Source organism: Vollenhovia emeryi, unplaced genomic scaffold (assembly GCF_000949405.1).
Source record: "Vollenhovia emeryi isolate VEMERY1.0 unplaced genomic scaffold, V.emery_V1.0 DF939124.1, whole genome shotgun sequence".
Classification (NCBI taxonomy): Eukaryota; Metazoa; Arthropoda; class Insecta; order Hymenoptera; family Formicidae; genus Vollenhovia; species Vollenhovia emeryi.
Window position 1 is genome coordinate 1,019,815 of NW_011967242.1, and position 16,430 is coordinate 1,036,244.

A 16,430-nucleotide genomic window follows, 5' to 3' on the forward strand; every position below is an offset into this window, starting at 1 on the left:
GTTGGATTCTCTCTTCCAGGCCTTTTCGCCGGTGATAATCGCAGGGACGATATCGAATGCTTCGCGAGGGACGAATTATCTAAAAATATATCCGCGCGATATCTCTGCTTCGGATGTAGAAAGTCACGACGTTCCGTCAACATGTTGCGCCTGTGCTTCTTTTTTTATATAAACGGTAAGAAATAAAATGTTAACGTTTTTCACATGTTCCAAAAAGTTCACGCTAAATTTTAAGTTTAAGCAACATTCGTCGCGTATGTTTGCCTTTTGACAAATTATAAATGTTAATTAATTAACACTACTTGACACTTGTATTTATGTTCTTTTAAGTAAAACGTACGGTAAGGTTTCAAATAACTTTTTTAAAGTTGTTCAAAATGCCATGTTGTTGTTCACCGAACAACATGGCATCTTGAAGAACTTTATGAGATATTTTACTAGTAAAATATGGCAAAATTTCAGAAAACTCTCATACAGTTCTTCAAAATGCCACGTTGTTTTCCACGATCACATGATTCTCAGGGCAAATTTTAAGAGAAAATTCTCTCCGCGTACGTTTGTCAGCTGACTTTTCTTAGAAGAAACGAGAGTACGGTTCCCTCGATTTGAAATTAGAAGCTAACTAATCGCGGGACGTTTCGCTGTTCTACAAGTGACACTCGCAGGCAAGATTTTGGATCTCGACGTTCCACGTGGCGTTTAGAAAATTCGTTACGGTCTCCAGGGGGTGTCTTCGGAGTATTCACGGTCCGTACTGCGCGTACCGGAAGAAGAAAGACGCGGAGCAGGAAGGAGACGAGAGACGAGAGAGACGGAAACCTCAGCCGCGTAGGATAACAATGGACCACTTGTTAGGTAGCCCATCCCTCGACACCGGGAATACAACGGATACTATTGGTTATTCATCAGGGGGGGCCTCTCTCTCTCTCTCGTGGAGGCCGGGCTCTCTCGGCAGATCGCTCTAGAAATAGATCTGATCCAGTTATTTCTGATAATCGGCGAATGCAAACCTTGTTATCAGCCTTGGGAAAACTGTCGCGGATCTTTCTCACGTGACAGTGCACCGTGTATCCGCCGCGACCCGGGACTCTGTGGCTTCATTAATCCGCGGTAATATCATCGAATGTAATGGCAGTAGAGAAATGTAATAAAATTTCATTTTTTGAATCCTGGAATGAGGAAATAAACGACTTTGTAAAGTATACGTCAACAGACTAGACAATCGTCCTAATCAGCTAGCGAGTGGATCATTTCAAGGAAGTCATGGCGAAAGAAGACTAAAGAGATTCGAACCACTGGATAACCAAGAGAGATTCAAATAAATTAAATCGACGCAGAGACTAAGAGGCCCAGGAATTGTAACCAAGCTTATGTAAACTAAAGTTAACACGAGAATGTACGTTAAAAGGTGTTTTCTAATGGAAAAACACCAGCGCCCTTTTTGTGACAGCTTGTAAATAACTCTGGGAGTTAGTAAAAAAAATTCTGGAATAAGAAAAACGCGAAAGATGAAAGCGACATTGTGTTAGAGAAAAGCTTGGCCTATTTCAGTCGTATTCAGTTTTCAAGTATCGTAAAAATTTGTCTCGATTCTTTCCCTCTTCTTTTTTCTTTCGTGGGTCGATCTTTTGTACACGGGAACGTTCGTAGTAACTCGAGCGTTTTGCGCGTCGAGCGGAATAACGATGCGAGCGCGTGATGCGGCGAATTTACGACACGGAAGTAAAATTCAATTGTCGACGAGATATGAAGAATGGGAGAGAGGGAAAACGCAAGAGAGAGACGGCAGAGAACCGGCGCGATCGGACGCGAAACATGTGAAAAAACTGGTTCGCTCCGTCAAGATTTCTTATCACCTCTTTAGTTAATTCGAATTTCGATTTCCGCGTGTCTACACGCGCGCAGCTCCTGGCGCAAGGTTGATATTAAACGATTTACTTGAAAAACGATCGTTCGCGAGTTGAAGATTAAAAGGGATTAGGTCTCAATTTCCCTCCGATTCGATAAATCGCGAGTTTAATAAATCGCCAAGTCGGGAAATTGTGAAAACCGCGTTGTAAAATTTCAATCGAGTCCAAATAAATGTTACATTCTTAAAACTGTTGAGTGGTGCAAAAATCCGTGTTAAACCAAGCGAAAGTCGTACAAGCTGAATGCAGCTTTGAATCTTTCGTATCAGAATTTGGCGTTTAAAGTAAATGTTTACTTTCGAACTCGCGTTTCTCGCTTCTCGCGTATTTAAAATTCGCCCGTGTGCTTACAGTGGTCGCTCAACTAGGCGTAGCAAACTGCGTCTTTTGTAATCTCGCTTAATTATAATTGAGCGTATAAAATTAATAGGTGGACTGTGGGAACTTTAATAAAGATTTGCAGGTCGCATAGAATTCGGCATAAAGTTGTACAATTATATTTTACAATTAGAATGTACATTTATAATTCTGGACGCCGAAATAATTGTACAAAATTCTACAAAAAAAATTAATTATAACTGCCAGAATCTAAGAAATTCTACGTAAATTTAAAAAGTGTTATAAAAATCAACATGAAAATGCTAGAATTGGAACACTCGTTAGTTTTTGTAATATACTACAAGTAAGCAGTTTGCATTCTTTAAGATATCGTTGATTCTCAAATTTTTGAAACTAGTGAAGTTTTGTACTAATTTTTACAAAATTGCACATTTTCATGAAACACTACTTGCAATAACTTCTTAATTTGAGAACATTAGTAATTCGTGGCACCATTTCGTAGATATTTTTACAAAAAGAAATAAATGTTTCAACGAAGATATAAAAATTTCTACAAATTTCTATTTCAAGTCAGTTTTTGCAGTTGTTTATAGAAATTTTTTCTGCTAGGGGTTGCGAGAAAACAAAAAAAAAACATTACAATAAACGCGCGCAATCTAAGATATGTATGTTAAAACACACACACACACACACACACACACATTCGTCAAAATACGCGGCGCGTGAAATTATAAATAGCATTCTATTTTCAATTCCGTTGCAAATTATAGATGGTCTAAACCGAGCTTAAGACAGTAAAATAAGAAGCACACGTGGCGCGCGCGAGCGCGAGAGAGAGAGGAGGGTTGGGGGGGGGGAGGGAAGAGGGGCATCGCAAGGCAGGGATTCCGAGCACATTGTGCACGCAGCCTTAACTCGCAGCGCGCCGCTCACGCTCCCCGGCGTGCCCCGGGTCCGTCTGCGAGATCTCTATCTCGCTCCGCGGAGAGGCTTCGCTACTCGCTCCGCGTGCCTCGGCTCTCATTGAGAGTCAGTCAGTCAGTCAGTCAGTCCGCCGGAGCGACGCGGTCCGCGCGCATCGTTTACGCACCGCGCGCCGTTTCGCAGGCAGAGAGCGGAGAGTCTGGCGCGCGCGTCTCTCTCACCCTCCCGCGATTTTTCTCGCTTGCTCTCGCTCTCCCGACCCCTCTGTTTTACCGATCGAGGGGGTGGACAACCGTGCGTTGAAGTCACCGCGCGGATCCCTCCGGCATCTCCGCCACCGCGCCGCGCCGCGCCGCGCCGCGAGGTGAGACGCGCGCGCGATCGTGTCCCGTGCACGCGCTGGCGCGCGCGCGCGCGCGCGCGTCCCGTGAAATCCTCCGATTTCACGCGTCGGATCGCCAACGGCACGCACGCCGCGCGCCGGCACGTTGAACTGCAGGGAGAGGCGGCCCGGGGCCCGGCCGGGAACGCGCTTAACCGCCAGTGCACGCACGGCGATCTGCCAGGGAAGGGGCGGTCTTTTCCTCACCGGTGTGCGTGCAACACCTGGCGGCGGCGGCGGCGGCGGCGGCAGCGGCGGCAGCGGCACGTCGCGGGCAATTATTATGCGATCGGCTGCGGCCGCCCTGGCCGCGGCGGCGGCGCTGGCCCTTCTCCTGGACGCGGCACTCGCCCGGCAGCAGCACCGCTCCGGGAACCCCGGCCACAAGCCGTCCGGTGACATCTCCCTCTGGATCGACCAGCAACAAATCAAGATGTTCAGCGGTACAGTTGACGCAGATGTTGAGTGATCCCCTCCGGATTTCCTCCCCCCTAGCCCGATATATGTATACGTGACCCCCTTTTCCTCGGATCGTCGCCCCGCGACGCCGCGACGCTCCGATGCCCCCCCACTCGGGATTGTATTGTATACCTTTGATAAGTTCGCGGTGCGCAAAATGTTAAATAGCACGAAATGAGAGGGAATGGTAACATCTGTAGTTACGCGGTATCGCGCGAACGTTGATCCGTCGCAAACGACGGTAAACATGAAATGTTATAAGTCTTGAAACTGTTTTTCATGGCTAACGCAGGGCTGGCAATGGAAATATACGCGATTGCGGAGGGCCAAGTGCTCGCTTATCTGTTGGATCCGGAGTTTGAGAGTAAACTGCCGATCATACCGAGCGAGGTGTCGCACGTGAACTTCACGTGGAAGTCAGGGGTGAAGAAGTATTATTACAACTTTTTTCGTTTAAAGTCGTACGACGAGAGCATCTTGAAAACGCCATCCATCACGATTAAGACGCAAGGACGGGTGCCCAAGCGACCGAAAGGTAAACATTCTATATCACTATCGACCCTCGTCCCTCGGTCTACGCCGACGAGTAAAACCGCCGGGCGCACTGTGGTCTACAGATTTGCGGCATTGCTCTGCCGGAAAGAATTCCACAAAATTCTACAAAACTATAAAATATAACTGTCCGAATCTAAAAAATTCTACGTAATTTCAAAAGTGTTATAAAAATCTACATGAAAACACTAGAATTGGAACACTTTTGTTAATTTTTGTAATATTCTACAAGCAAGCAGATGATTTCTTAAGATTTCGTGGTTCCTCAAATTTTTAAAACTAGTAAAGTTTTGTACTAATTTTTACAAAATTTTACATTTTCATGAAATACTACTTGCCATAATTTCTTGATTTGAGAACATTGTAATTTGTGGTACTGTTTCGTAGATATTTTTACAGAAAAAAATTAATGTTTCAACGAAGATATAGAAATTTCTATTTCAATTTTTGTAGTTACTTACAGAAATTTTTCCGCTAGGGTAACACCCAGCGAGAAATGCTTCGTCGATCAACGAGTCATTTCTCGCTGGATAGTCATTTTTGGGGTATCAGTCTGGGCATTAGGTCCTGCTGGGGCATTATCCCCGATAGGAAGACGTCTCAAATATTGTGTAATAACTGCATCATCCAAAGGAGGAAATTTCACAATGACCGCATTGAGGTGATTCGTCAAAACGCAGCGGTTCTGTAGGAATAAAATTTCTAAATGGTATCTGTCCAAAAATTGACACTCTCAATTTAGGGGATAAATCGTGCGCAACTATTTCGTCATTTAGAAGCAAAATTGCCCAGCAACAGTTACGTATAATAAATGTTAAAAAAAAGATTTAGCGTGGGGCGTATTTACCGCTGGGCCTGCTTTAATCTCGTCTCACATTAAATTGTTGGAACTTTATGAGGAGAAATTTAAAAAGAGAAAGAGCGTCGAGACCTGAATACGTCCGCGATTTTTCATTCGACGGTTGACGGGGTAAAATCTAGGAACGTTCGAACCATCGTAACTGTGGCGGAGGCGTTCGTCGTTTCTCGCGCGGTTACTTAGCGCCAATGATCGTCCACGTGCTAACAGCGTTTTCGTTCGGTGCGCGTTTGGAGACTCCGGATCGGCTCAACGTCGATCTAACGCTAACGACCGAGTTTGACTCTTATCGTACGATAGAGGCTGCGGTCCACTCGATGCTGCAAACGCTTCAAATTCAAAGCATTCTTCATTTCGACTGATCTCTTTCGCAAGGTCGTTTTTACCAAACGTCGCTTAACTTTAATCTTGGTTTAATTCACGTTTGTCTCTTTCTAAAGTAACAGTTGAAACGAGACAAAGAACGAATTAAGCTAGGCTTGAAGTTAAACAGCGTTGGTGAAGTCGCGTTCGTACTCGGACGCCTTCTCGCGCCACTTTCAACGTTTCTATCGTTATCTTCTAACGTTAAAATCGCGTTAAGATCGGTACACGCGCGCTCGCTGGCAAATACGCTTCGTCCCGTTGTTAACTTTTAACTCTCCACGCGGCGTTGCATAAGTGCCGACGGTCCTTATTTACACAGTCAAAGGTGAAGACGCCTCTTGTCGGTGCGCTGCGTGAGATCTACCTGATCCAAGAGAAGACGAAGATGTTCCTCGTATACAGAAATACGCCGCGTCGCTCCCGTTTGTCCGGAGATTATCTCGTCCAAGTGGAGCGAGTTATTAGCCGCGTTCAGTAGAAAAGGTTGCTTTGCAACTGTTGCAAAAATCTCGAATCTGATTGGCGTATGCTCCTATTTACGGCAGAATCTGAGAGCATACTTCAATCAAATTTACGAATTTTACAATTGTTGGAAAGTAGTTTTTTTTTCTGCTGAACACGCAGCCGTTGTGACGCTTGTGCGAGGGCTGAGGCGCTATGACTCTTCAATTGAACAGATACATTCCGATTTTTCAGTCTTTAGCTCTTTCGCCGTCGCGCGAGACTCGTTGGAAGTGGATTTCTTTGTTTATTAAATCTCAGACGGATAACTCGTCTACTTGTCGTGTCCTGTGAAAGGGAATTCGATTAAATCCGCGTGAGATTGCATTAGAACAATGTTATCTTATCGGACTAACTACACAGGCGATTTTGTTTACCCACGTTCCTCCCGTTCAATCGTAAACGAAGATAATTGTTTCTCTACTTTTTCATAAATCACTTTTACGTTTGCGATTATGTAACGCAGTTTCTTTATCTCTACGCGCACTTTCGCCGATAATGTCTGAGAACGTTCGTAGATTTGCGCGCATTTCGAAGAAAATATTCTTTTAGTTTTCTCTCAAGCAGACGATACCATTTTTCCTACTGGACTTGTTGCGAGAGCCAATAAGGATGCAGAGTTTTAGATCAGGTGACCCAAGGTTGAATCCTGATTGGCTCTCGCAAGCAATCCAGTAGGAAAAATATTTGTGTCGCGTGCTTTAGGCTGGATAAGGGTCTATTCAGACAAACTTGCACATGTGTATAAAAAAAATTGATTGGTCTACTTCATGCGTACATTTATGGTCCCATCAGATTTCTTACACGGGAAGACCGGCTATGGCAAAAATAACTAAACTTTACATGTTGCCGTGTAAATAGTAGGGGCCTCTACATTGTTTTGTGTTGCAACATTCACTAAGTTTGCTGCACAAAGTGCATATAGTTAGATATACCCCCACTGCTCGATGCTCGGTCTAGACATAATCCGTGCTTTCCAGCAAGCGACACAAGTCGACACAAGTGTCGTTCTGTCTTTATTATTCATTGAATGCGAAGAAAGACAGAACGACATTTGTGTCGACTTATGTCGCTTGCTGGAAAGCACGGATTATGTCTATGGTTGCATCACAAAACAGTGTAGATGCCTCTACTGTTTATGCGGCGACATTTTAATTTCAGCTAATTCTGCCTTAGCCGGTCTTTCCGCGCAGTAATGCCACAAATCTCTGTACACCACAATGCCCTGAGCGGTTCACCCCCTCGGTTTCTCTGCTGTGGGAGGAAAATTGAGAATGACAGTTACACGATCGAACGGAGCATACTCACCCCTGTTTGCTTTCTGTGTTGCAGAGTTCAGCATTCTCTTACCTTGCGCCGGCAATTCGGGCATAGCGCAATTCGGGATCAGTCTGATGATCGAGACCCGCAAGGGGAAACCGCTGAACGGGACGCCCCTCCGTCTCAGTTTGAGAAAAGAATGCACCGTGCGCGGTGAGTGCGTCAGTCGCGCCCACGATCACCACCTCTTCACTCGCACATACAGTTCTGTATCAGCAGTAATTCATCGCCTAATTTGCTGCATGCTCTTGATCGATTGCGAGGCGAGGTAGTCGGGAGGAGGATCGCCCGCTCGCGAGGACGCCGCGTCGCGTAGCGGCAGCGTAAAACCCGCGCCCACGAAATCCGGTTCGCGCGCTCATGGCTCATTCGTTCCGACTGCCTCTCCGTCTTTTTTTATTTAATCGACAGCCGTGGCATGTACCTGATGCGCGCCCGCGTTCGCGCGCGCACGTTTTGATACTTTGTAAGAGAAAGATTATCTACCTGTACCTGCCCGCCCCTGCCGGCCGGAACGATGGGTCCGATAATTGTGCGAGGGAGGCGCGTCGAATCTCCTCTCCACGGTGTCCGGCAGATTTATGGGTGTTACGTCGTTAAACGGTTGCGCCGTGCCTCGATCATCGAGAGCGACGAGATGGTCCCGGGGTCCCGCTCCGAACGGGGATGCTGCGTTTGTCAAGGTGTCAAAGGGAGTGGCGAATCGATTAACTTTCCGCCTGGGCCTTTTTCCTCGCGCCCTCGTCGAGCTTGCACGCGGTTCATTTTACACGCGTACTACTCGTCTCCCGCCGCGTCGCGTCCAATCCTCGAAGCGTTTCGAGGGCGTGAAAACTGAGAAATTTCTTTGGGAGCAAAATCCCTCCATTTGGGTTTGTTTATATTATCTGGGCATCGCGATGCAAATAACGCGACTCGAATTTCGCGCTTGGACCCATCGCCGCTCGCAAGGTGGTAACGTGGACCGCTTTTGTTGAGGCTGAAGAAAATCCCTTAAGAAAAAGAACCGATTAGTCATCGGATACTCACGTAACTAATCGGTTCTTGTCCTTAAGGGACGTCTTGCGTAAACGCATTCTCGCATTCAGAGCTGGATTCTATTAACGCTATCTTAGTACGTCATACAACTGTCGTCCGATTCATTGTACTCGCCATTCGAAGAGCACTCGCTTTTATTTTCTTTTTGTTTTTCGCCAAAATATTACTTCAGATCGGTCATCTTTTCCACGTTTCGCGCGCTTGTATTTTCTACGTGAGCATTCGTATGGTTTTTTTTGTCCTGCCTGGCACTTTGTTAAGCGTTGGCCCAGTACTACGCTTCCTCGAGTCATTGTTCGCCCGCGAATTATGAATTAAGTGCCTAATTGCCTACTTAATGCAAAAGAACGCACGAGTCCGCGCTCTGCCCTCTCTCTCTCTCTCTCTCTCGCTGTCCCTCTCTTAGCGTTGTTTTCAGCTCTCTCAATCTCTGTGCACTCGAGTTGTTAATCATCGAGTCGAGTATGTGTTTATCCGCTGTTTTACATACATGTTCCGATTATATCGAGGATCGAAAGGGTTATTCACAGCATGTGCGATCGGTCGAATTTACCATCACAAATCACGGATGAGAAAAAGACTAGCAAATAACGATCCACGTGACACGTAATTGTTTTCATCTACTCGAATTCAGATGGGCGTAGCGGAATACGAGACGCTCTCGAACGTATAATCGCTTCTGCGATAATGCATCAATAATTCGCAGCATCGCCGGCCGAATGTGCAAACGTGAAATAATCAAATACGTTTTGGGCATCGAGGCTTTCTCTCTTGATAAGTAAAATTTAATCGGAAGGAAAGTCACGGCTTGCACGCGCCATGGAAATGAGATAAAATATGTACGCGGGATGTAACATTTTAATCTCTCTGCGTAATTATCTTTAAAAAACTACAAAAGACGTATCAAAACATTTATAAGAGAATGGATTAGATTCACATTATTTTTGTAAACGTTAATACCGTCGCTATACGTTTTTACAAATTTTTTTATTAGAATTTTATTTTGACGAATCCGTTTTTCAAACGTCTCTGTTAGGAATACGTTTATTTAATATAAGGAAAATATTAAAATTAATTCTGTTTCGACGTAAGACGTAGGAGATGAAAATGCAATATTGATCTCAATTCCGTGGCTTACGGTATGGTTTTTGAAAAGGGATTTAATTAAATCTGCATGGTGAGATTGCATGCATTAGAACGATATTATCTTATTGGATTAATAACGGGAATTCGGTTCTGTTACCGAAATATTCCTCGTTCTTAATCGTATACAAAGATAATTATTAAATACATGTACATACGTGTGTGTGTGTGATATGTGTGTGCAGACATCGGAGTAATGCTATCTTTTAACTGCATTTTATTTTTACAGAGCCTAATCCTGGCCCCTGTCCAGATGGTTATCTAGGGCCTCATTGTAAAAAAGCGCTTTGTTATCCGAATTGTATGAATGGCGGTAACTGCACAGCGCCAGGCGTGTGCTCGTGCCCGCCAGGATACCAAGGTCCTTACTGCGAAGGAGGTATAATAGATTACATAGATGTACGGCGAAATTTGTTCCATAGGAATATAGAAGAAAGTTCCAAAAGTAAAGTCCACTTGAAAGAGATACGTTAAATGTTAAAATTTTATTCTAATTTCCTATATATATATATATATAATATACTAAAATAAAATCTAAATGAAACGTCAACTTAGTTTTCCATACATGATCTCCTAACAGATTCGAGTGTTTATCTAAACATGTATAATGTTTAGTTTCCAGGTCTGTACGCAAATCTAAAATCAAATTTTGTATGTAAATATGAAATCAAATTTCCGAGTCAGTTTTGTGTTTCACTTCTTGATCCGAGATAAGTGTTCTTTCAACTTTCCAAAAAGATAAAAGAGACAGGATGTGATTGTAAAGTTCGCGTTCGAGAATTTTTCAGCTCATTTTATCTCATTATACATATGTTTCAAAAGTTTCCCCCGTAGAGGGGAGTCGCATTTATACAAAAGTGAAACATCACGAACGAGTATTTCAATTTTGTGAATAAAATTGACAAGCAAGAGTTCCTTTATGTCTTGGAACATAATTGTCATTTCTTTGATCTCGCACGTTTTGATTGCGATATTTTTAGGAAAATTGAACGCTTTTGTCAAGAGAAAACATTTCACATCAAATCGAAAAGTGGAAAACGTAACATAAAACTGACTCGGCATATTTTGAAATTAATGTCAGAAAATGGGACAAATGTTTGAATCTTTGTTGGGAGATTACACATGTAAAGAAATAACTTGTGATGGTAAGTTTAATTTTTTTATACACACATTTTGAACAAAATTAAAACAAATTTATAATTTATTTCAAGCGTATCTCTCTCTTTTGGGACTCTTATACATATACACCAACCACTTACACGAGTCGATTTTCGTCAGTACATATCTTACAGTGTTAAATTCATGAAGAGCTATAGGCAATTGATTACCTAGTTCTCTTATTCGTTCTATTTAAACGAGACCTAAACCTTTTAATTACTTTTATTAGATAAGCTCACAAAAATAAAATTCCCATGGAAATATTACAAAGACAGTTCAATTACATTCGTCAAACAGATCAGTCATTGGAGGTTGTTCTCGAGATATCCCGTGTACTGTTAGACTGATTCGCCACGTAGAAAAAGTGAAATCTAATTTATTATTATATACACAATAAATACTATATGTACAAGCAACGATTGTGTAGCATAACATCGTGTATGTATAAACATCTCGAAGAGTCTTGGAAACGCGTTCATATCACTTTGGAGATGGAGATAGCTGTCTTGCAGCCGCATTTGATGACGCTCGTCAGAGCTTGGTAGAACGGCGCCTGCTCGGCGCCGTGATCTATGCCGGTGTCGTGATGCTCCTGCTCCTCGTCGCGGAACTTCTTGATAGTCTCGAGTATCTCTTTGTCCACGCTGTCGCCGTGCTCCATCAGTAGGCGCAGCTGATCGTTGTAGTGCTCGACGATCACCGTCTCCACCGCCACGGTACACGCCATCGCCGCTCTCTCGCCCATGAGAGCGGTGCCGGCGCCCAGAGCGAACCCAGCCACGTTCCACAGCGGGCTGAGGACGGTGGGTCGGACGCGGTACTTGCGAATCAGTTCCTCGAATTTCGCGCGGTGTCGCTTCTCCTGATCCCACATGTGCTGTATGGTCGGCCCGACCGCCGTTTTGCCTGCGCTTCGACAGAGGTCCATCAGAATTCTAATCTACATATCTACACGGAGGGATTCTGCTCTTAAAATTCATCCGGAATATCATGTAATCGTGGGGACAACAAGACATTTTGAAGAACTGTATAAGAGTGTTTCGAAATTTTACTATACATTCTACTACTAAAATGTACAGTAAGTATAATTACTAGTAAGATGTATGGTAAAGTTTCCAAGAACTCTGATTAAATTCTTCGAAATGCCACGTTGTCCCACGATTGCATGATTTTCAGGATAAATGTTAAGAAAAAATTCCCTCCTTGTACACTGTACGTCGTGTATTCGGGTAGGCATACCCAGCACGGCCATTTGTCCCGCGTATATTCTGTCAGCCCCCAGTTCACCGGCATGGTCGACTCTTATTATCGAGTCTAGCACCTTTCCGGACGCGCTCGTGGCTGCCGACGTGCTGGCCAGTCGTACTCCCAGTCCTCCGGCGCGCAACATTTTCCTATAACATTTGAGAAACGCTTGCTGTTATCTAATCAAAACCGACTACACCGAACAATTTCAGGTATCTGCACGGATAAGTGCCTGAACGGAGGAAAGTGCGTTCAGAAGGATGTCTGCGAGTGTCCGAAGGGCTACTTCGGCATGCATTGCGAAATCTGTGAGTATAACAACCGTCCCTGTTTAAGACAATGGATAGAATACGATTAGATTACATCAGATTACATGCAATTTCGATGTAAATTAATAAGGCCCGGTTGCGCCAATGTCACATAACTTTTAACTTTAGCTTAATTCACTCCTCGTCTCTTTCTGTTTCCCTTAGAAAGGGACAAAGAGTGAAATAAGCTAAGGTTAAAGTTAATCAACGTTGGTGCAGCCAGGCCTAAGGTCCAGCTTCACCAACGTCGCATAACTCTAAGCTTAGTTTAATTATTTCTAAAGTAACAGTTGGAAAGAGACAAAGAACGAATTAGGCTAAGCTTAAAGTTAAACAACGCTGGTGAAACCGGACCTAAGACTCATAGGCCTTACTTTAACTTCAGCTACAGTTAAAGTTAAGCGACGTTGGTGCAACCAGGCCTTAGGCCCGGCTGCACCCAGCGTCGCTTAACTTTAATTTGTTAGACTCAATTCGTGTTTTACCAAAGTAACAGTTGGAAAGAAAGAGACAAAGAACGAATTAAACTAAGCTTAAAGTTCAACGGCGTTAGTGAAACCGGGCGTTATTTATTGAAATTGCATGTAATCTAATGTAATCTGATCATATTCTATCTAATATTTTAAACAGGGTGTGTGGCGAAATCATGTAAAATCCGGAAGAAAATATTCACGCCGTAATTTTGCCTTTCCAGCCAAATGCGTAATTCCTTGTCTCAACGGAGGCAAGTGCAAGGGCATCAACATCTGCAGATGCTCGAATGAGTACAAGGGCAATCACTGTGAGATCGCAACTACGACGCGCACGGCCCAACGTTCAGCGGTAATGTGTACCAAGCCGTGTAAACACGGGAGCTGTCAAAAGAACGACACGTGTGTCTGCGAGAGCGGCTGGTACGGAAAGTATTGTCACAAGAACAAGCCATGGGCTTAAAAACCAATGGGACACCTGTTATCTTCCATACCGACTCTGAATCCTCCAGAAAAACCGACGGCCATTCTAAAATCACCCGACGGAATTACGGCAGACTGTGTCCCACGATATCATCCTGAATCGTACGGAGAAAGTCCACGCGTTCGTAGAGAAGGGACTCTCGCGATGCTAAAGCGACTCGAGGGTTAATAGTATTCTTATTTTCACTTGGTGCGAGACGACGAGGAGACAAACATTAAAGCTCTCACAAGATTTAGATCCAAATCTCGATTGGCGGCGTATGATGTAAAATTCGTAGCTTCTAATTTACTCTGCCCCAGATGTGATATGTAAAGAGCTGCTTTATGCCATTTTACAACATTATTATATTATATTTAGTTATTATGATACTTTTGTATTGTAGATGTAACAATTGTAAAAATACAAATAGGAACGAAATGTATTTTCCGTAACGGTCTTAGAAAGCATGCAACTATGGAATAATTCAGCATTGTAGTAGTGTGCCTGTGATGGACTCCTCTGCCTATCTTTTTCTGTGTATATCATAGATATAGAATATAGATTAAATAAACGTTTTATAAGTTGTGACAAGGATACGAATGTTGTGGTGAGTCTGACGGTCTTTGGCGCCCTCTTGAAAAATTGATCTAATTTCGGAAGAATTTTTAATACACCAATGTTTCGATGAAAAATCGATTTTAACCATTCGCAAAGCCAACTAATGTATCCCTTGAACACTTTTTCACAAAGATTACCCGACCTAATGTTTCATACGTAGAGGTGTGACATTTTGATGTTATCTTCATACGCAAAATATCGCAAAATGCCCCAGAAACGTTTTTAATGTCATTTATTTACATCTTGGAGTCCCCAACTTCGTTTTAATACGTTTTTAAAACGCAAAATAACGTAAACTAATCCTCAACACGCAAAATAGCGTCCAAAATCGCAATTTTCCTTAGTAAACGTTTCTAACGTCAATGTTGTATCCTAAACTAAAGAGATTTATGCCTAAGATTGGTTTTTGTTTACTTTTTTTAAGATATATATGTATTGCTGCTTTTATAGCCCGAAAATAATATATAATTTGAGTAATTTGTTCCATGCTATTTTAATGTTATGTTTTATGTTACATTTTTTTAACATATGTTTAGCCTTAGTAAATGTCGTAAAGTGTTCTATCGAAACATTAAGGCCCGGTTTCACCAACGTTGTTTAGCTTTAAGCTTAGCTTAATTCGTTCTTTGCCTCTTTCTAAAGTAACAGTTGGAAAGAGACAAAGAACGAATTAAACCAAGTTTAAAGTTAAGCGACGTTGGTGAAACCGGGCCCAAGTCGTCTTATTGAAGCCCTGCCCACCTCTGACCACGCCAAAAACCTTATCAAAATAATGCAAAATCCGGAAAAACAGAACGCAAAAAATAACATCAAAATGTCCATTCATACATTATACACTGAAGAAAATGTTTACTACCGTAGCTAATCATGGTTTGCAAAGAATTGCGAAAGCACAGCAAACGTTTTGCTGTCGCATCTAATACAATAGTAGCCAGATATTTAACTATTGCAACTGAATATTAGCTGTCCGTATTTTGAAGTTCAGTTACCACATGCAGTTTTTAGCTGTAGCAGCTGCATTTTCTTTTTCGCGTACGAAACTACGACCAAAAGGGACGAAAAGCAAAGGAAATCGTTAAATAATTGTGCCCGTGTTCTCTCGTAGAGTCAAAATAATGACGTACTTTGCAAGTTTCTAGTGAGATTCCGTCAGGGTTGGGAAGTAACGAGGGTAACGAGTTTACAGTTAGTTACTTTTTTTTGGTAACTCTAACTTAACTTCGTTACTTTCTCTCCATCTGTAACTGTAACTTAACTCAGTTACACCTTTTCGATAACTAGTAACTAATTTAAGAGTTACTTTATATATTTTTTAAACCTCCACAGATCGCATTAGGCCTTGAATTTGCGCACCAACGCCTCTATCGACGCTTTACGATTCAAATGCAGATTCGATATTTTTATTTTCGTCGCAAGGAAGTAACTGCAAAGTAACGATTCGTTACTTTTTGAGTCACTGTAACCGTAACGCGTTACTTTTCAGAATTGGTAACTTGTAACTTTGATACTTTTATAAAGTAACTTTCCCAATCCTGGATACCGTGCAGGTTCCCAGTCAGCAAAGTGTTAACAGATTCATCAGAGACCCGCAACGAAGCCATCCGTGTCCGCGTTTGATTTTCGTTTTGGCAACAGAGTCTGTGAAACACGCAGTCAGCAAATTATCGACAGAAACCGAAGGGGTCCAGTTATGCGAGCAGATTTTGTTGCATTTCCGCTGACACGCTGGCAACGTGTCGAATACATCAGTTGTTGCATGCAATCTGCGGTCTGCCTTCAAAATGTGCGTCCGACGGATTTGGCTATCCGGATTTTTGCTCGATGTAAATTAATCGGAGCCTGCGTCGACGACCGGTGTACACAGTCGGAGCTCGTATTCGAGATAAACAGTGACAGGCGGAAGAGGTCTATTATTATTTTGCCACGTTAGCGCGCAAACATACACTAACGGTTAGCACGCACATCTTCGACTTTTGTTTATCGATTCCGATCCTCGGGGCGTATCCTGCGAATTCTGTCTTATATTATTCCGCTAAATTATAACTATTGTCAGATACATATAACACGTACATACACGTATGTTTTCACATTCTACGGGTGTACGAAATATCGCGTGCTGCTAAAAGTTAGGGGCTGCAACAAATATTACGAAACACTGAAGACCTCCTTAAGTCTACTCGAAGATACCGAGAGAGTGGCCGGAAGAACTGGAAGGTCCCTGACAGTTTTACCGGGTGCTCTCGTGAGAAAACTGGATCCTTGGCCGTGCTCGGAGCGGAGAGGTTATGGTCGGACCCCCCCCCCCCCCGGGAGCGCGACATTTACGTCAAACCGCTCGCGGCAAGGCGGGCGAAGGCGAAGCGGAAAAGCGGAGC

The 16,430-nt window shown here is 43.3% G+C and overlaps 2 protein-coding genes across 7 annotated transcripts; one reads left to right on the top strand and one right to left on the bottom strand.

Annotated features, from left to right (window-relative positions):
- Positions 1-3,587: 3,587 nt before the first annotated feature.
- On the top strand, positions 3,588-14,031 carry LOC105569360 (protein shifted). 4 transcript variants are annotated; one of them, XM_012025770.1, is made up of 6 exons: positions 3,588-3,998; positions 4,307-4,549; positions 7,625-7,816; positions 10,023-10,172; positions 12,409-12,504; positions 13,199-14,031. In XM_012025770.1, the coding sequence occupies exons 1-6, from the start codon at positions 3,839-3,841 to the stop codon at positions 13,435-13,437; spliced, it is 1,080 nt and encodes a 359-aa protein (XP_011881160.1). In that variant the 5' UTR covers positions 3,588-3,838; the 3' UTR covers positions 13,438-14,031. The 4 variants fall into 4 exon arrangements, with proteins under 4 accessions (XP_011881160.1, XP_011881161.1, XP_011881163.1 ...); XM_012025771.1 differs by having other exon boundaries at positions 3,590-3,998; positions 7,625-7,765; XM_012025772.1 differs by lacking the exon at positions 3,588-3,998 and adding an exon at positions 4,174-4,201.
- LOC105569359 (ubiquinone biosynthesis protein COQ7 homolog) lies at positions 11,158-16,347 on the bottom strand. Of its 3 annotated transcripts, none has more exons than XM_012025767.1 (3): positions 16,287-16,347; positions 12,191-12,345; positions 11,158-11,857 (listed from the first exon to the last, which is right to left on the bottom strand). In XM_012025767.1, the coding sequence occupies exons 2-3, from the start codon at positions 12,339-12,341 to the stop codon at positions 11,427-11,429; spliced, it is 582 nt and encodes a 193-aa protein (XP_011881157.1). In that variant the 5' UTR covers positions 12,342-12,345; positions 16,287-16,347; the 3' UTR covers positions 11,158-11,426. The 3 variants fall into 3 exon arrangements, with proteins under 3 accessions (XP_011881157.1, XP_011881158.1, XP_011881159.1); XM_012025768.1 differs by having other exon boundaries at positions 16,243-16,347; XM_012025769.1 differs by lacking the exon at positions 16,287-16,347 and adding an exon at positions 15,180-15,302.
- Positions 16,348-16,430: the final 83 nt, after the last annotated feature.